Raw genomic sequence first — 21,003 nt, forward strand, 5'->3', positions numbered from 1 at the left:
GAAAGCGAGAAGAAGACAATTAACATGGAACGTTATGGTAGGTACATAACTTCTTAATGTTAAGTTGTCTATCTCGCCTTCATTCTTGCTGGTTGGGACAGCGTCCCTAGCACCTCAATCCTGGGTGGCTCATCAGAACAGACTCTTCATAACAGTGGAACCAAAATCAGCTCTGCTCCTGGAGGCCACGTCCAGTTTATAATGTGAAATGAAGTTATGAGGATTGGCCATGTAGCTGCCGCACAAACAGTTTCCATTGGCAATCTTGCCTGAAAAGCCACTGAAGTAGCTAGAGCTGTAGTGGAATGACCTTTTGGTTTAGCAGGATGCTCTTTATTTCTTAGCCGATATATAAATGTAATAATAGACGTCAACCACCTAGATAAGATTACTTTCGACACTGGCAGACCTTGTTTACCCTCAGCATAGGACAGGAACAGTTGGTCTGATTTTCTGATTTGCTTAGTTCTATGCAAGTAAAAACGTAACTGTCTATGAACATCCAACTGATGCAATTTGTAGTCCGCCTTGTTGGAATAATTTGGAAAAAAACACAGGGAGATCAACAGACTGATTCAAATTATTGTCAGAAGAGACCTTTGGCAGGAAGGAAGGATTATTCCTGAGGGAAACTCTGTCATTGTGGAAAACTAGATAAGGAGGGTGAACACAAACAGCCTGAAGTTCAGAAACTCTTCTGGCTGAAGTAATTGCAGCCAGAAGAAGGGTTTTCCAAGAAAGAAACTTCAAAGAACAAGAAGCTGCAGGTTCAAAGGAGGGGGGCAGTATCAGGGAAGCTAAAATCAAATTTAGGTCCCACGGAGGTGGGGGATCTCTCACTGGGGGCCTGAGTAAAGTAGTCCCTTTGAGAAAATCTCAAAGCTTTTAGGACATAATACTAGTATCTGATAGGCCTGTATGAAAGTTTGAAATTGCAGCTAACTGAACTTTAATCGTGGCAGAAGATCCAGCATGAAAAAGTTCTGCTAAAAAAATCCAAAATATGGTGCACAGGGGCTGAAAAGGGATCTATATTCCTGGCCTCTGCCCAGAAAGAGAAACATTTCCACTTACTAGCATAAGTCTTTCCAGTGGTAGACTTATGCGATGATAACGATAAGATGATTTCACGCACCGAGTGGGAGATGTTCGGAAGCCTGGCTAAGGTCGGAAGTGGAACAACCAAGCAGTGAGCTGGAGAGATTGAAGGGATTGGTGCAGCCCACCTGACTGATGGATCAGGAGGTCTGAAACTGGGTCCAGGGTTGCTCCAGAAGGTGATAATGCAGGAACGGGAACCAAATTTGTCGAGGCCAGTAAGGGGCAATGAGGATCATCTTGCATCCCAATGTGGTAGCTTTCTGTATTAGTTTGGGAAACGGAGGGAATGCATAAAGAAGTCCCTGAGGCCAATCGTGAACTAGAGCGTCTCTGGGGGAGTGTCCAGGAAGAGGGAGGAGAGAGAAGAAATTGTTGAACTTGTTGCTGAAGGGGGTGACAAAAAGGTCGCAGCAAGGCTGACCCCATTTGCAGAAGATTTGGTCCGCCACTGTCTGATTGAGACACCACTCGTGAGGCATGAGAATTGCTCTGCTCAGCCTGTCCGCTATAACATTGGACTTCCCAGGGATGTGCGCTGCTATCAGAAACCATTGGGAAGGGATCGCCCACTGCCAGAGTCTGAGTGCTTCTCGACATAGGGGGTAGGGACCTGGTTCCGCCCTGCTTATTGATGTACCACACTACCAACATATTGTCTGTTTGAATTGCAATGGTCCCGGTGGGAAGAGAGTTGTGAAGAGCTTGCAACACCAAAAGCACGGCCCTCATCCCAAAGACATTGATATGCAGATGGTACTCATGAGGCTGCCAGGTGCCTTGGACTGCTCTGCCCTGAAAATACCCCCCCCCCCCCACCCAATCAGGGAGGCATCCGTGGTCACCGCAGCCACTGGAGGAGGAAGAGCAAATGGTCTGCCCTGGGGTACTGATGGGGAAACCATCCACCAAGCAAGCTGGTTTTTGCATGTCTGTGTGATCATTATCTTGTGAGACACTGGAAGGTGCTGGAAAGACCATTGGGTGAACAGCATCCACTGAAGAATCCTCATATGAAAACGAGCAAGGGGAACTAGTATGATAGCTGCTTCCATGAGACCCAAGGTTTTTAGGACGAATCTGGCATGAATTTTTTTGCATCCTAATAAGACCTGCACATGTCGGCGAAGGTCTACCACTCTTGTCTAATGGAAGTCTTGCTGACATGTCCTTTGTATTTAAGTTTGCACCTATACAGGTAATAGATTGACAAGGCGACAATGCAGACTTTTCGAAATTTATTGTGATGCCTAGTTTGGAGCAAGTTTCGATGGTGTAGTCTCTGGCTCGCAGCAGGTGATGTCTGGTGGTAGCAGTAAGGAGTCAGTCGTCTAAATATGGAAAACCTGGAATCCTTGCCATCTCAGGTGAGCGGTAACTAGTGCCAAACATTTGGTGAACACCCTGGGGGCTGTGGTGAGACCAAAGGGCAGAGCTCTGAACTGATAATGACTGGCTCCCAGATGGAAGCAGAGGAATCTTCTGGAGCATCTGTCCATTTTGAGATGGTAGTACGCGTCCTGAAGATCTATGGAGCACATCCAATTGTCCTGACCCAGAAAGGGTAAAATGGACTGTAGCGTGACCATCCAGAACTTCGTTCTTTGAAAAGACCTGCTTAGTCTGCTGAGATCCAGAATGGGTCTCCAGTCCCCTGTCTTTTGGTACCAAAAAGAACCTTGAGTAAGTTCCGGATCCTTGCTGGTCTGCTGGGACTGACTGGATGGCTCTTTTTCTTAGCAGTTTTGATATTTCTTGAACTGCCTGATCCCTTAGATTGGGTGGAACATCTGGAAGGGATTTGTTGGGAATGTAAGGAGTGCGAAAGAAGGGGATTTTGTAGCCTTCGGATATGACAGACAGTACCCATTTGTCTTGTGTTATACTTTGCCAGGCTTTTGGGTACAGCGATAATCTTCCCCCGACTGCCTCCGAAGGTGGACAGCCGGGCAGCATCTCAGGGATGCTGGAAGGGCTTGTCAGAGAAAGATTCTCTTTGGCCCCGATTTTGCGGGCCCCCTCTGCCCCGAGGGTTGCGTCTATTGTTGTTCCCTCCTCTGCCCCTGGAGGGGAACTCTCCACGTGTGTCAGGCACGGCTCCCTGGGGTTTCTGGAACCACATCTTCCCACTCTTCTGATCCTTGGGATACGTTCTCGAAGGAGTGAAAAAACGACTCCCACAGCAGAGAGAGTCTTGCCTTCCTGCTCACACCTGTTAAGGGTATCCTTCACCTGTGGTCCTGCTCACACCTGTTAAGGGTATCCTTCACCTGTGGTCCAAAAAGTGCATAACCATCAAAGGGGGTATTGGTGAAAGATGCCCTAAAGGGTTCCGCAAAGTTACATAACCGCATCCAAGCATGCCTCCTCAAGGCCACGCCTGTGCCTGCGGCCCTACTCGCACCATCGGCTGCATAGGAGATGAGCCGCATGGAGGAGTTTACTACCGAATTAAGAGTCACCAGCTGGGAGGCAACCTTAGCCTGGGCCCCCGCAGCTGATGGATCTTGAAGGGTATCTCCTAGCTCTTTAAGGAGATCCCTTTGAAGGTGGGTAAAATGGCACAAGTAGTTCAGCGATCTCATGGAGAAGGTCGCTGAGGAAAACATCCACTTCCCATATCTGTCCATCATCCTAGATTCCTTATTAGGGGGATGGACAGACGAAGAAGTTTCAGCCAACTCCTTTTTTGTGGCCACTGCTACCACCATGGCATCAATGGGAACACCCTTTGTCAGAAATTGCTTGTCCTGTGGTGCAGTAATAAATGTTGTGGGTCTTCAGGGGGTTGGTTCCACTGTGTCTAGGGCTGACCATGCCTTCCGAGTCACCATAGACATCAGTGGATCGAAAGGCGGAGAACACCCAGGAGGTGGAGGGTCGGGAACCAAATGCATCCAGGAATACCGACTCATCCTCGGAAGGGTTAAGGGTAGTCCAGTTCCCCCTCTGCCTAAGTATCTCAAGGATGTCTGAGAAAGAGGCGTCCTCAGAGGGGGATCTCGGGGACCATTCCGAATCCTCTAAGTTGGTATCTGAAGTGACAGACTCAGGGGAGTCAACATGCTTCCTCTTGCATTTCCTCTTTCGAGGGGGCTCCTCTGAATGATCAGGGGAGGCCTCGGAAGAGGAAGATACACCTAATGGGGTGCCCTGGAGCACTTGTTCCCCATGCTTGGGGTCTGGAGGAGGGGCAGAGGCAGATGCAGGCACCATGGGGGGAGGAGCCGATGAGGCTGATCGTGGGGCTGACTCAGAGGCCAGCACACTCCTCATGACCTCGAAAGCACCCCTTCCCAACAGCGGAGAAGGCTCCGGCTCCGAAGAGACCGGAATCCTTCCCGGCACAAAGAGAGACGGCTCCGAAGCCGATGTAGGAGCCGAACTCACCTGTGCCAAAGCTCCGAGAGGGAGAACGGGGTCGGACAAGAGTCCGATGCCACTTGTCCCCTCGGAGCTGATGAGGGAGTCCCAGCGCCCAGATCCCTCCAAGGACGGCAGCATGGAGGCGATCGAAGCCGACGACAGAACTGAAAGGGTAGGTATCGGCGCCGATGGTTCCACGATCCGAGCCCCAGCAAGCTCCGGCTCCGAACCTAAGGGTTGAGTTGAAGGAGGAACTACTGCAGAGACAGGCAGAGCCGAACCCTGATGAGGGGGGCTGGATAACATTTTAGCCAGGGCCTGCGATTTTAGAAGCCTGCTCACCACTCTTTCCAAATCATGATCAGATAGTCTAGAAGACAGAGAAGAATGGGATCGGTGACTTCGCTCCGACTGTAACAGAGGCGATACCGGAGCCGAGCGTATAGACTCTAGGGATGGAGATCTAGAGCGTTTTCAGCTCCCTGACGGTTCTGACATCAGAGTCGGGGCTGACTGGGATACAGGTACTTCGGTTCCAGCCGGAACCAAATTTGAAGCAGACGTCATGCCCGACGGCTCCGAACTGGGAGCCGATGGCTTTGTTGGCTTAGAGGGTTTCACTGGCTGGGCCTTAGCCGGTGACCCTTCAGGTTTGAGCAAACCCCTAAGGATTAGCTTATTTCTATGCTCCTGCAGGACTCTTGGACTAAAGGTGTGGCACACAGAACAAGAGTCCTGCAGGTGTAGGGCGCCCAAACAGTAGACATAAGAAGTGTGACCATCTGTCAGTGACATCTTCTGACAGCATGAGTCACACTTCTTGAATCCAGATACTTTCGTATCCTTAGACATTCCTGTAAAAAGGAAATATCAATCGCAGAGAGAAAGCAACAGAAGGGAAGTAGGTAACTAGTAAAAAATACACGCACTCAACACAAGTTACCACACCCTAACGGCACACACACACTATATATCTAAGAAATAGTAATAAACCTGTTGATATAACAATTTCTAATAAAACTACTATATGGAAAAACAAGGATTAGCCTCTAACTAAAAATGGCTACCTTGAAGAAACAAAAGGGGAAGGAGGGGAGGGGAAAACTCTCTAACAAAAAATGAGTTTCCGAGGGAAAGGAGAGTAAATTACAAATAGCTAACTAGACCGGTAGAACTACTATAACTATAACTACTATAACTAGAATACAAATTTTTTATAAAAGCTAACAATAAAATAGAAAAATATGACCTGAGCCAGCAAAAGCAACCTTGCAGCAGAAGCGGCAAATGAGATCTGGGTATCTAGCGCCAGGCATCATGGGATATAGGGGGCCTCGAGCCAGTAAGTAGCTCTCGAGCTTTTGAAGATGGCCGAGTCGGAGCCGAGGATCGGCTCCGAACCCAACCAGCAAGAAAGAAGGCGAGACAGACAACTTAACATGGTATGTTATGGGAAAGGGAGGAGTTTGAGAGCTTTCAGTGAATCACGAGCTAGTAAAAGCGTCTGAGTCGAATCAAAGCATCAGATCGGAGACCGAGAGTTGAGGAGAGAATGAAAATAAACATCAGATCTATATTTATCTAAATAACTAGCTTCCTATCTTAATACTATATAGACATATGCATACACACACAGACACACACAGACACACACACATTTGTGTGTGTGTGTGTGTGTGTGTGTGTGTGTGTGTGTGTGTGTGTGTGTGTGTGTGTATATAAAGACATAGAAGTGTGAGAAAAAAACTAGAAAAACACACTGATAACAACCATTAGTACCCTAACATTAGCTAAATCTAATAGCTATAAAAAAAATTCTGAAACGGGAGGAAAGGTTTTCACTCATCATGAAGAATGATGACACTCTTGGTCCATGTGTCTGGTTTAGTCAGGTGGCAAATTAAACCTGAGGTAATTCAGACAGGAGAGCGGAAGTGTAGGTAGAGAAGGAGTCAGAGCTCTTGGATCCAAAGCTTTGATACAAGGCACCAAGGTCAGCTCCATCCATATCAGGCAACCCACATGTTGAATTAGACAGAAAAAGGCAACACTAGATCTTGTATTAAATTAAAAGATATTCTAGTAAGAAACTACTACAAAACCAAACCCATCAAATGTAAACAGCTTACTAATTAGCTCCAAACTCAAAATCTGGGAAAGCCAGAAAGGAAGGTCTTAGCAGTTTATCAGAAATGCTTCAAAAGTCTATTTTACTCCGTTATTTACGGTCATAGAAGGAACTTCAAACAAAAGTGGTGTTCTTTAAGGAAGACCTTTGTTTAGAATACTGACAGGTATTTTACTGCTGCAATGTGTCAATACTGAAAAAAAAAAAAGAATGGTAGACAGCTGTGTCAGAACATCATGCAGAAAGCACAGTTGTGTAAGAAACTTACCATTAGAGTACATGTTCAAATGATCACTGCTGCAATTGCCTTAACTAGAACAGACAAGGGGTTATATACTGCCAAGGATATGCCAACCAGCTTCTAAAGCTTCAGGGCACCTTCCACATATCCAAACTGTCAGGAATCACGGGCTGAGCTGACTAAAAGATAAGTTTGGGCACCAAGCCCTTCAGAGCTTTTCTGCCAACAGAGGGAGGGAAGGAGCCTGAGCCCTTAAAGACAATGCTAGGAACAACAAAAAACAATTGTCCACACCCCTAGCATAAAAACACACTAAAAAATAAGGGGGATGGAAGGAGGGAGGGAGCGGCTACTGCAGCAGTGATTATTTGAAGATCTACTGTTATGTTAAGTTTACTTACACAACTGTACTACATTCATCATGCTGATCACTACTGCAGCAGCCTTAACTATATGAGTAAATACCCTAGCTTACCATATTTGTGAAGTGAAAGGAGAAGAGTCCAAGAGCCCCTGATAAATGATCCTAGCAAAACCTGACAGCGCTTTGTAAAAGTATCCACAGAGGACCAAATAGCAGCTTCTGGAATACTTCAAGTACCCAACCTTTTCCAAAAAGCCAGAAATAAAGCTAAGAGCCTGGTACAGTGGGGACTTTACCCTGTCTGTACTAGTTTTGTCACTGTGAATACAACAAAAGGTAACAAACAGCCTTAGACAACCATTTGGAAAGAGTCTGTTTTGACACATTATGTCCCTTCTCCTTTCTTTCACAAGAAATAAACAACTGATCCAATGATCCGAAAGATTTATTTCTGTCAGGATAGTACAGGGGTTGTCTGTGGACATCCAATTCTCTATCACTTACAGGTTCAGTTAGGAAAATAGGGAGATGTATAGTTTGGCTTAAAGTAAACTTGCATACAACTTTAGGCATAAGAGAAGGATTAGTTCTCAAAGAAACCCTGTCCCTGTGGTAAATGAGATAGGGTTCCCTCACCATGAGAGCTTGCAACTCAAATACTCTTCTTGGAGAGGTTAGAGCAATCAGTAAAACTGATTTCCATGTTAAGAACCTCAATCAGTTAGGTTAGCTGGTTCAAATGAATCAAGTGTTAGCTTCTCTAACACAATTAAGATTCCCAAGGAGGCCTCTTGTGCAAACCCCCTTTCAAATATATTTTGACATGAGACTTCACTGAAAGGAGGGTCCATGGGTAGACATGCTAAAATAGCAGATAAATGAACATTAACAGAGAAATAAGTAAGGCCATAGGATAGTAACTCAAAAATATTGTAAAACCAGAGAACAACTAGCACTGAATGAGTGCTGGTTATGTTGTTGGCACAAACTAGAAAACCTTTTCCACTTGCTAATATACGATTTTCTAGTAGTAGGCTTTCTTGTCTCCATTAGTACCTGCTGCACATTCTCAGTAAACAGGTACCTAAAAGGAATAAAGACCCTATCATTCAGGCAGTTAAATGAAGTCGATTGATGGCAGGGTATATCAAACACCTGAGTTCTTATGTGAGTAGATCCAGTCTGTGAAGAAGTTTGTGTTAATTGCCCTGACCATTACCAAAAGAAGGGAGAACCATGGTTGCCTGGGCCAAAAGGGAGTCACCACAATGATCTTGGGAGATTTCTGCTCAATCTTCAGCTGTACCTTGGATATTAGTAGAAAAGGTTGAAAAGCATACAGGAACATTCCCAGGAAAAGAAAAAAAGGCATATGTCTTCCAGGTCTTCTTACATGGACTCCTGGAACAGAATCTTGCCAGTTGATTGTTCAGACAGAAGCCAAAGAGGTCTGTTTGAGAAACTCCCAACAGATGGATCAAATCTTGGAAGACCTCTGATCTAGTTTCCATTCATGAGGGTCTGCTCTGGTGCTGCACAGCTTATCTGCCACACAGTTTTGTTATAACAGAATACAGGATACCTATGGTGTGAGATTGTGCTGAGAAACTATTTGCAAAAGAAAGAACTAAGTTATTTAAAGCAGATTTTTCCTCACAAGAAGAAACTGTAGATATAACATTCTTCATACTTTCACAATTGGACAGAACAAACTTTAACATACGAGCCTGACTACTCAAAATTTTGATAATCAAAGCAGCAGAAATATACACTTTTTCCTATACCCATCAATAATTTTCCCATCCTTATCAGAAAAAGTAGGTTTGGAATTAAATAGGTGCTTAGCAGTATTGGGATCAACTAGGGCTATAGATGCTGGGTCAGGTTTGGGAATAATGTACAATTTAATAGATTGAGGAACTTTATACATTCTCTCTGGCTTTTTAGGGACAGCTGGTTGACTATTAGGAAAACTGCACACAGTAATATACATATCCTCTAAAGCAAACAGCATAGGAAGAGTAGGTGTAGGATCTGGAAATTCCTTCTGTAACAACTCAGTATTTTCTGAGGGACTGAGAAATCTCACTGTTCTTCCACTGAAAACACTGGTACAGTCTAGTAATCGTCTCAGACAGGGAGAAACCTCCTATGGGAAAATCAGAAACTGAGCTTTCCTCGGAGTCTGAATATGAAATCTGAGGGAGAAAAAAATGTATCCATCCTGCATCTTCCTTTTCATATTCAGAATCCTGAATCTCTTAAGGAAAACAGGTATCCTTTCTTTTATCAGAAACTACTTTATAACGAGGACCAATAGCCTGAATGAAACCCAGATCCCCACCCAGTAAACTACTTTTATCCAAAGAAATTTGAAGGAGGAGTATACACATTTGGTTTATACTGTTTATTTTGACAGGAAAAATGTGGCTCCTTCATGTTACTAATGGCAGGAGAAGCATCCAGGGGGATGGGTACAGCATTCTGACACAACAGGGAAAGCTTTTCTTTTCCCTCCCAGGACTGACGAGACTGGATCTTTCTTGTCCACTGACGGAACCCCAACAGTCGCAGCGGCCGTGGCTAACCCCTGGTCCACAGTGGCTGTAAGTGCTATACCAGAAGGATCCAGGGTAAAAAAAAGATGAGTAGTTTAAGGTACAACAAATAGCCACAGCTGAGACACCTAGCTACGCTAAGGCAAACTGCTGGCCTGCTGTGGTGACAAAGGTTGTTTGGTAATTTTTTTTCCCTTTTGTAACAGAAAGGAGGAGCAACATTGGGACTAGTTGTTTTATGGTCTGGCCAAATAACGGTGCTACTTTCCTGGAAAAGACAAACAACAAATGCCAGTAAACACTACCAGCCTAAAAAGTAATCTTTTGACAGAAAAACGTAGTAAAAAGCACTTTAAAACACTATGCCAGCCCCACAAAAGTAAAATAAATACAATTTTGACACAGAAAAAAATGTTTTCAGTAACTTTCTACCACTTTTAAACTGACAGGAAAAATGAGTGCTGCATTTTAAAGTACATCAGAGACTTGTGACAGTCTGTTAAAACATAGCACTCCTAGTTTAAAACAACTTTCCTGAAGGGAAAAGTGATAAAACAGAACAAAAAAAAAAAAAAAAAAAAGGAAAATGGAAGATTTTTTCCACCAAAGAGAAATTATCTGACCAGAAAAGGAACAGCACAAGCCAATTGGTGATCCTCAAAAGCCTTAAAGGAGCATATTGTTCTGTTGCTGTAAAGCTCTGAATGGCTTGGCACTCAAACTTGTCTTTTTGTCAGCTCAGCTCAGGTTGCCTGACAGTTTGGGCACACGGAAGGTGCCCTGAAGCTTTGGTAGCTGGCGGGCTATTATACCCATGGCAGGATAGCTTGGCTGTTATAGCTAAGGCTGCTGCAGCAGATTAATATAATAAACATCTCCCAAAAAAAGTTGCAATAGCAAAGAATAGGGCATCAGAGGCACTGTACCAACTTTTGGAAAGTGACTCAGTAAGGGGCACAAAGAAGCTATATCAGGTTACAAGGCAAAGACAGAAAGATAAAGAAGACAGTCGGACACCCTTCATAAGGGATGCCAGCAACAACCTGCTCACCAGTCCAGAGGACATCAAAGGCAGATGGAAGTAGTATTTCCAGCAGCTTCTGAATGAAGAAAACCCCACAGAAGCTTTACTGCCCCAGAAACAGCCTACGATGAGAGAAGAAGAGTAGCCCACCCTAGAAGAAGTAAGAACAGCACTAAGGAAGATGAAGTCAGGAAAAGCAGCAGGCTCAGATGAGGTCACAGCAGATATGATAAAGATGCTGGGTGAGATAGGGGAGAAATGGCTCCTGAGGGTACTAATAGCAGTGTGGAGAGAAAAAAGTATCCCAGATGACTGCAGAATAAGCATACTCGTGCCAGTGTACAAGAAGAAAGGGGACATCCACAACTGTGGGCAGTACAGAGGTATCAAACTCATATCACATTGCATGAAGGTTCTGGAGAGGGTGATTGATAAATGGATAAGCAGAGTAGTAGAATGCAAGATGGGAGATTAGCAGTTTGGATTCAGATCAGGATGCAGCACAATTGATCCGATACTTGAGAAGAAGCTAGAAATGAGGAGAGAGTCCAACTGGGCATTCCTAGACTTGGAGAACCCATATGACAAGGTCTCAAGAAAGCTGATCTGGGCAGTACTGCAGTGGTTTGAGGTCCCAGACACATTGGTAGAATCAGTGCAGGCTATGTACAAGGACCCAATGACTCCAGTACGAATAGTGTTCAGCCTCACAGAGGGGTACCCAGTGGATGTACATCAGGTTTCAGCTCTCAGCCCACTGCTGTTCATACTGGTGATGGACTACATTAACAAACAGGTTGGAGGGGATGGATCAACAAAGCTGCTGTATGCAGACAATGTGGCAGTACAGGCAGACTCTGAGCTAGAACTTCAGCAAAGGAAAGGAGAATGGAATGCAAATCTGAAGGGACTTGGGATAAAACTAAGCACAGATAAAATGGTGATAATGGCAGTAAATTGGGGAAATCAGAAGGAGCTGAGAATAGAGGTAGAAGGGAAGATAGTGGAACAGGTAAACAGCTTCAAGTATCTGGGAGGGGTAGTTGAGGAGAAGGGTAGTCTGAATGAAGAGGTCAAAGCTAGAATCAGAGGGGCTGCAGCCAACTGGCATAGAGTATCAGGTGTAGTCTATGACAGAAGAATGCTAAAGCTGAAAAGCAACGTGTACAAGACACTGGTGCGACCAGTACTACTGTATGGTACAGAAACCTGGGCAGTAAAGGCAGAACAGTGGAAGAAGCTTGAGGTGATGGAAATGAATTGCCTATGAAAGGTGGTAGGAAGCACACTGTGGGACAGACGAAGAAATGAGGATGCAAGAGCAGAAGCCAACGTAGCTACAATTCCAAGAAAGATCAAAGAGAACAGATTATAGTAGTTTGGGCACATGCATAGAAAAGCAGAAGACAATCTGGTGAAGAAAATATGGGACAGACAGGAAGAAGGTAAGAGGAAGCAAGGACATTCAGCAAAGAGCTGGATGGATTGTGTGAAAGAAGATCTGCATCAGTCAGGCATGAGTGTTGAAAAAGGCAAGAGTGTGGCACTGAATTGAGAGAGTTGGCGACAGTTAACATGATAACACAACTCCATGTAGAAAAATGGGAAAAAGGGGGCTGATGGTGATGATCTTCCTTCTCCACCATGGTTCAGAATTGGGCAACAGTCTGTTTACAGAAATCATGAAATTTTGGTCAAGCTGCAGCCTCGCATACATTTTAAGTAGAAGCATTTTTTAAACATGGCTACGGACATCACAACTGCTGTAGCAAAATGATCTTTGATTCCCTCTGTTATTGCTGTTGCAAGAATGGGGAGAATTAGGTAGCTGTTGTGGGTTCCAACTTGTAGAAGGTAACAAAAGAATAAGGGGGAGGGGGATGACAGTTTACAAGCTGTCAATTAGGTGACCACTTCTGTAATCACTTAGACAGATTGCAAAATATCTGTAAAAACTATCCTGTTTTTTTTTTAAACATTTAAATTACTTTAAGGAAAATACACGACAGACATGCAGTTTCAGCTTGTGACTGTTGTGGACATGCAAGTGGCAAATGTGTTAGTATACCTGTATTATCAAAAGACACAGAATATTTAAACCATAATTTTTATGACAAAAGTCTCTTCCTTACCTTTCTGAATAAAACTGATCAAAGTTTTATAGCCATTATTCTGCCAATATAGTACCTTGCTTACCTGTGAACATATGATGCAGATATCCTGAAACACAGAAGATGAAATGCTTGCCTTAACATGAAAGAAAAAGCTACTTTTAGCAAGGATAATTGGTCATGAGTAGTACCACAGACAAACAGATACAGTGTCCTCGGGGTTACACATCAAGACCTCAGAGATTCTTCTATAGGTATCATCCACAGCTGTAAAAGTCCGCTGAAGTAGCTACTTCAGCTTAATCTAATGTATTTTTTTCCCTGTTAAACAGATCAAGTTCTAAACTTGCAAAGGTGAGTGACTGTGAGGCCCACTATGTGCTACCCCTTTAACAGATAAACTGAATTAAAACACAGAATACAAAGAAGTTCAAGCTCAGACTGTACAAAGGTTCACCTCCATCTTAATCTGGCAATGCCAGATAACTCTCTCAGGACAGCATCACAGAAGTAACTTCCTAGCATTGAGCCCTTCCTACAGAAATTTAAAATCCATTTGTTCTTCTCAAATTTTTTGGGTGGGGGGATGGGGGAGCAATTACCACAAAACTTCAACATCTCTATGATCTCTTTTTTCTACTTTTAATTTACCTGCATTCCCAAATACATTTCCAGTCATTTAAAACAGGTTGAATAATGTGTTCAGCTTCAACATCTTCATCGCAATCATCTTCTTCTTTCAAGATGTCCCAAAGTGGAGGGGCCCATAACTGCAAACTATCAGTTGCAGTTAATAACCTGTCACCTGGCAAGAGGAAAAGCAAGGAGATAAAAAAAAAAAAAACATCACAACACTGATCCATATATATCACGTACTGTCACATTTTAAACTGCAAATAATGCAAATTTAGCTTGCTGCACTGGTAATAGATTCATGTCAGCATTTGAAAATTATAAAACAAAAATAATTTAAAATGCAAGGCATGTAGCATCACAAATAGGTCTCAGGTACACAATCATTTAATGCAAAGGGAGTCACAGACTTTTAAGTGTGTCTGCTTAAAAGTGTATATGGCTAGATATCTTATTGTCCTTCATGATCCCTTGCCTAGTACTGTTCCTATATTCCTATGAATATACATATACACTTAAACGAATAGGTAAAGTGAGCTGTAAAACCCATGCAGCTTAAAAAGGTTGCTAATTTAGCTGGCTCTGTAGTGCAGAGGAATGGATCACTGACTGCAGACCAAGAACCTGGGTTTGACTGTGATCCTCGCCTGCTGCAGGAGCTGATCAAGTGGCATGGGGAATGAGCAGTCAATGCTTGCCTGCACATACAATTTTGCAAAGCACATGTCCAAAGTTTCTCAAAAGATAAAGTATGCAAAATTATTTATAAAGCTAAAAGGTGTCAATAGAATGTTAATTCAAACCCACATCTTTCATTGTCCAGCAGCCAATCACCCATAAATATTAAGTTTTGCAGGAAGAAATGGTATTGCTTTCAGGGTTCATTTTCCCCACATAATGAAATTAGCATCACCGGACTGACTGAAAGTGCAAAGAAACAGAGCTAGGAATACATGTCCCCCATAATCAATGAAGACGCACATCACCCACTGACTAAAGCCAAATTTTTGCTCCTAGCTAGGACACTGAAAAAAGTTTGAAAAGCTGGTGACTTTTCACTGTAAATGTACACTCATACTAATCAGTATTTTAATAAACTATACCACTTCCTGCTGAAACTACCTAGCCAGATTCTCAATTTCTTGGCCAAGGGGAAAAGCATCGCCCATCTGTGCAGTGCTCCAAACAAGTGATCTATAAACTTTTAGGCGATATGCTTTCTTTGCTTAGGAATCTATATGGTGAGAAGTTACACTTTTGTGCCAAATTGTGTTCCCTAGTTATAACCATTACAAAGCTGACTAGAAGAAAATATTTTCATTAAAACAGACTTTAGATATTAAAACACTGTTTTGTTATTCTTAAAAGTTGTAAAGTTGTTTTTTCTACCTACAAACAGTGAGCACAAAACAGTTTAAGCAAGTAGAGAGCGTACAAGTAAGGGCATATCAAAGGAGGCAAACGACAGAATAAAAGACAAAGACATTGAGCTACTTAAGCATAAAGTTAAAGCACAGAGGCAAAATTACAAAGTTACCAAAACTTGGGTACACAAAATAATTTTACATGGTGCAAGAAAACTCTAGGACAAACAACAATACAATCGGATAATCAGGAAACTGACAGCTGACAGACATAAGCAGATCTTTACATATTATTGATGCTAACTGCTTTCTAAATGGAGATTCTGACATGCCTACATCTATCTACATTGAACTGCTTTTTCCTGTACTTTTAAACCAGTAGTGCTGGCTCAGAGTACAGCTACCATGATAGCTCCATTGTTTTATAGCTACAATATCACTACTATGCTGCTACTTTGCAGCTACCTGGTTCTTTGCTCTTCTGCACTCCTTGTTGTAGGAGTTGGAATTACTACCCTGCTTTCCAATCCAATCCAATCCAATCACTCTTACTGCTTGTGTGGTTGTGTCATAGAAAGCCAACAGAGGACCTATGATGAATGGCTATAACTGGATTTTTTTTTTTATTGTTTTTGGTATCTGTGGGCAGCCACGATGGTGCAGCGGTTAGCGTTGACGCCTCACAGCAAAAGGTTCTCCGGTTTGATCCTCGGCTGGAGTGCCTTCTGTGCAGAGTCTGCATGTCCTCGCTGTGGTCGCATGGGTTTCCTCTGGGTGCTCTGTTTTCCTCCCACATTCCAAAGGCATGCTGTAAGTGGATTGGACACTCTAAACTGGCCCTAGGTGTGAGTGCATCTATGTGTGTGTGCCTTCCGTGGAAGGCTGGGCGCCGGGCTGGCAACTTGACACTGTAAAACTCCACTGACGATCATGAGCGGACAGGTGATCTGCTGTGGCGGCCCCTAACCAGGAAAAAGCCGAAAGAAGAAGAAGAAATGTTTTTGGTATCTGTGTCATTTACATTTAGTCTAGAATTTATGCTGATTAAAAAAAATTAAAAATGTAATATGGATATGGTACATTTATACAGGTGTTCAACCACTGCTTAAATTGCAGTCTGTTTAGTCAAAAATATAACGTCAAACAAGTTTTTTTGTTTACTTTTTATTCATTGCAATTTGTATATTAGGGGGATGGACTAGTCTGTTGACTTCCTATGATCCTAGGACATTGTCTACAAAGACCCAGGACCAAGATGGCCACCATTACAGAGCAGTAAGGTTTCAAACAGTTTAATAATAATTAAAAAAAAATAAGGGATTAGTTGCAAATGCAAGAACTAAAGAGAATAAGAAGTTATGTACCTACCATAACGTTCCATGTTAGTTGTCTTCTTCTCGCCTTCTTTCTTGCTGGTTGGGTTCGGAGCCGACACTTGGCTCCGAGTCGGCCATTTTCTAAAGCTCGAGAGCTACTTACTGGCTCGAGGCCTCCCTATATCCCACAATGCCTGGCGCTAGATCCCCAGATCTCGTTGACCTAACACCAACATAACACAAGAGGACAACTGTCCCAAAAACAAGACTTCAGCTAGAGGACTGAAGAAAAAAGGTAGAGGACATAAAACGGTAAAGACTCAGCCAGTGACAAGACTCATAGGAAGACTCTTCTCAGTCCATCTAGGCTAGGGGGATGGAGGGTGGGACGCAAGAAAGAAGGCGAGAAGAAGACAACTAACATGGAACATTATGGTAGGTATACATTATGGTAGGTACATAACTTCTTAATGTTAAGTTGTCTCTCTCGCCTTCATTCTTGCTGGTTGGGACAGCGTCCCTAGCACCTTAGTCCTGGGTGGCTCATCGGAACAGACTCTTGAGCACAGTGGAACCAAAATAAGCTCTACTCCTAGGGGCCACATCCAATTTATAATATGAAATGAAGGTATGAGGGGTGGCCCATGTGGCCACCGCACAAATGGCTTCCATTGGTAGTCTTGCTTGAAAAGCTACCGACATAGCTAAAGCCCTAGTAGAGTGGCCTTTAGGTTTAGCAGGGAGTTCTTTATGCCTCAACTGATAAATAAGGGTAATAAGAGAGGACAACCACCTGGATAAGATTACTTTAGACACTGGTCGACCCTGTCTACCCTCCGCACAGGACAGGAAGAGTTGGTCTGATTTCCTTATTTGCTCAGTCCTATGCAAATAAAAATGTAATTGCCTATGAACGTCCAACTGGTGTAATTTGTGTTCAGATTTGTTGGAATAATTTGGAAAAAAGACTGCCAGATCGATGGATTGATTCAAATTGTTCTCGGAGGGGACCTTAGGAAGGAACGAAGGATTAGTCCTGAGTGAAACTCTACCCCTATGGAAAACTAGATAAGGAGGACGAACACAAAGGGCTTGAAGTTCAGAAACTCTCCTCGCTGAAGTAATGGCCACCAAAGAGTGGGTTTTCCAAGTAAGCAATTTCAAGGGGCAGGAAGCTGCTGGTTCAAAGGGAGGAAGTATCAAGGAAGCTAGGATCAAATTTAAGTCCCACGGAGGCAGGGATCTTTCACTGGAGGCCTGAGCAAGATTGTTCCTCTCAGAAAGGCTTTGCAAAGCTTATGGGACATGATGCTGGTTTCTGACAGGCTCGTATTGAAATTAGAGATTGCCGCTAATTGAACTCTAATGGTGGCCGACGAGGAGCCTGCTTGAAAAAGTTCTGCTAAGAAGTCCAGAACGTTATGGACCGGGGCCGTGAAGGGATCTATATTTCTAGCCTCTGCCCAGAAAGAGAAACGTTTCCACTTGCTAGCATAAGTCTTCCTGGTTGTAGGTTTGTGCGAGGAAAGGATAATCTCATGCACTGAATTGGAAATACTGGGAAGTCTGGCTATGATTGGAAGTGGAGCAACCAAGCAGTGAGGTTGAGAGACTGATGCAGCCTGCCCAACTGATGGATCAGGAGGTCCGGAACTGGGTCCAGATTCCAAGGCTGCTCTAGAAGGTGACTATGCAGGAAAGGGAACCAGATTTGTCGAGGCCAGTAGGGGGCAATGAGGATCATCCTGTAACCCAGCACGGTAGCTTTCTGAATTAGTTTGGGAATTAGTGGAAAAGGTGGGAATGCATACAGACGTCCCTGGGGCCAATCTTGAATTAGAGCGTCTCTGGGGGAGTGTCCGGGAAGAGGGAAGAGAGTGAAGAAATTGTCGCACTTGCTGTTGAAAGGAGTTGCGAAAAGGTCGCAGCAAGGCTGACCCCATTTGCGGAAGATTCTGTCTGCTATTGTCCGGCTGAGAGACCACTTGTGAGGCATAAGAATAGCTCTGCTTAGCCTGTCCGCTATGACGTTGGACTTCCCAGGGATGTGCGTTGCCATCAGAAACCGTTGAGAGGAGATCGCCCACTGCCATAGTCTGAGTGCTTCTCGACATAAGGGATATGACTTGGTTCCGCCCTGCTTGTTGATGTACCACACTACAGACATATTGTCCGTCTGAATTGCAATGGTCCCAGTGGGTAGAGATTTCTGAAGAGCTTGCAACGCTAAAAGCACCGCCCTCATCTCCAAGATATTTATGTGCAAGCGGTACTCGTGGGGTTGCCAGGTGCCCTGAACTGTCCTGCCCTGAAAATGCCCCCACCCGATCAGGGAGGCATCCGTGGTCACCATGGCAACTGGAGGAGGAGGAAGGACAAATGGTCTGCCCTGGGGTACTGACGGAGAGACCATCCACCAAGCCAAGTGGTCTTTGCATGATTGTGTGATTATTATTTTGTGAGACAAAGGAAGTTGTTGAAAGGACCATTGGGTGAAAAGCATCCACTGGAGAATCCTCATGTGAAAACGAGCCAGGGGAACTAATATGATCGCTGCTGCCATGAGACCTAAGGTTTTTAGGACGAATCTGGCCTGAATCTTTCTGCATCCTAATAATACCTGTACATGTCGGCAAATGTCTGCCACTCTGTCTACTGGTAGCCTTGCAGACAGATCTTTCGTATTTAATCTTGCGCCTATAAAGGTTAAGGACTGACAAGGCGACAATGCAGACTTTTCGAAATTTATTGAGATACCTAGGTTGGAGCATGTTTGGATGGTATAATCCCTGGCTCTTAGCAATTGATGTCTGGTGGTAGCAGTAAGGAGCCAGTCATCTAGATATGGAAACACCTGGAATCCCTGCCATCTCAGGTGAGCGGTAACCACTGCCATGCATTTGGTGAACACCCTGGGGGCTGTGGTGAGACCAAAGGGCAGGGCTCTGAACGGGTAACGACTGGCTCCCAGCCGGAAGCGGAGAAACCTTCTGGAAAGCCTGTCCATTTTGATGTGGTAGTATGCATCCTGAAGATCTATGGAGCATATCCAATTGTCCTGACCCAAAAAGGGTAGAATGGACTGAAGCGTGACCATCCGGAACTTCGTTCTTTGAACAGACTTGTTTAGTCTGCTGAGATCCAAAATGGGTCTCCAGTCCCCTGTCTTCTTTGGTACCAAAAAGAACTTTGAGTAAATTCTGGATCCTTGCTAGTCTGCTGGGACTTGTTGGATGGCCCGTTTTTTTAGCAGTCTTGAAATTTCTTGTACTGCCTGTTCCCTTAGACTGGGTGGAACATCTGGGATGGGGTTGTTTGATTTTAAGGGAGTGTGGACAAACGGGATTTTGTAACCTCTGGATATGATAGACTGTACCCATCTCTCTCAAGTGATGAGACGCCAGGCTTCTGGGTACAGAGACAACCTTCCCCCCGACTGCCTCCGAAGGTGGACAGCCGGGCAGCCCCTCAGGGGTGCTGGAAGGGCTTGTCAGAGGAAGATTCTCTGCTGCCCTGATTCTGCGGACCCCCTCTGCCCCGCGGGCGGCATCTATTGTTGTTCCTCCTCTTTCTCTGGAGGGAAACTCACCACGTGTGTCAGGCGTGGCTCCCTGGGGTTTCCGGAACCACATCTTCCCACTCTTCTGACCTTTAGGGTATGGTCTAGCGGGAGTGGAAAAACGGACTCCAACGGCAGAGAGAGTCTTGCCTTCCTGCTCAAACCTGGTAAGTGTATCTTTCACCTGAGGTCCAAACAGAGCCGAACCATCAAAAGGGGTGTTGGTGAAAGACGCCTTGAAGGGATCTGTGAAGTTACATAACCGCATCCAGGCATGCCTTCTCAAAGCCACACCTGTGCCTGCGGCTCTACTCGCCCCATCAGCCATATACGAAATGAGCTGCATGGAGGAGTTAACGATAGAATTAAGAGTCGCCAGCTGGCAGTTTATCTTGTCTTGAGCCCCCACAGCTGATGGATCTTGCAGGGTATCTCTCGCTCCTTGAGGAGATCCCTCTGAAGACGGGTGAAGTGACACAAATAATTCAGCGACCGCATGGAGAAGGTCGCTGAGGAAAACTTCCGCTTTCCGTATCTATCCATCGTCCTAGACTCTTTGTTAGGGGGATGGACAGGTACAGAAGTATCAGCCAACTTCTTTTTCGTGGCAGCTGCTACCACCATGGCATCAACGGGGACACCCTTTGTCAAAAGCTGTTTATCTTGGGGGGCCGTGATAAACTTAGTGGGCCTGCGAGGGGTTGGTTCCAGGGTGTCCGGAGCTGACCACGCCTTCCGAGCCACCACTTCCATTAATGGATCGAAAGGCGGAGACACCTAGGAGATGGAGGGGCAAGAACCAAACGCATCCAGGTATACAGACTCGGCCTCAGAAGGGTTAAGGGCAGACCAGTTCCCCCTCTGCTTAAGGATCTCAAGGATGTCTGAGAAAGAGACATCTTCAGAGGGGGACCTTGGGGACCCTTCAGAATCCTCCAAGTCAGTATCTGACGTGACCGACTCTGGGGAGTCAACATATTTCCTCTTACATTTCCTCTTTCGAGGGGGCTCCTCTGAAATCTCAGGGGAGGCCTCAGAAGAGGAAGATACACTCAGTGGGGAGACCTGGAGCGTTTGGTCCACTCGCTTGAGGTCTGGAGGAGGGGCAGATACCGAAGCAGGCACCCTGGGGGGAGGAGCTGAAGGAGCTGATCGAGGCACACTCAGAAGTCAGCACGCTCCTCATGACCTCAAAGGCGCCCCTGTCCGTCACAGAAGAAGGCCCCCACTCCGAGGAGATG

The 21,003-nt window shown here is 44.8% G+C and overlaps 1 protein-coding gene across 1 annotated transcript in view; it reads right to left on the minus strand.

The window, feature by feature from the left end:
• The window catches only part of DMXL2 (Dmx like 2), a 1,902,820-nt gene that overhangs the window by 1,667,126 nt on the left and 214,691 nt on the right, over positions 1 to 21,003 (minus strand). The window contains exon 10 of the mRNA XM_044076363.1: positions 13,542 to 13,695. Within this exon, the coding sequence (XP_043932298.1) occupies positions 13,542 to 13,695 (154 nt within the window). The remainder of the gene's footprint in view (positions 1 to 13,541; positions 13,696 to 21,003) is intronic.

This window comes from Protopterus annectens, chromosome 7.part0 (genome assembly GCF_019279795.1).
Source record: "Protopterus annectens isolate FY-2018-M chromosome 7.part0, PAN1.0, whole genome shotgun sequence".
In the NCBI taxonomy this organism is placed as follows: Eukaryota; Metazoa; Chordata; order Ceratodontiformes; family Protopteridae; genus Protopterus; species Protopterus annectens.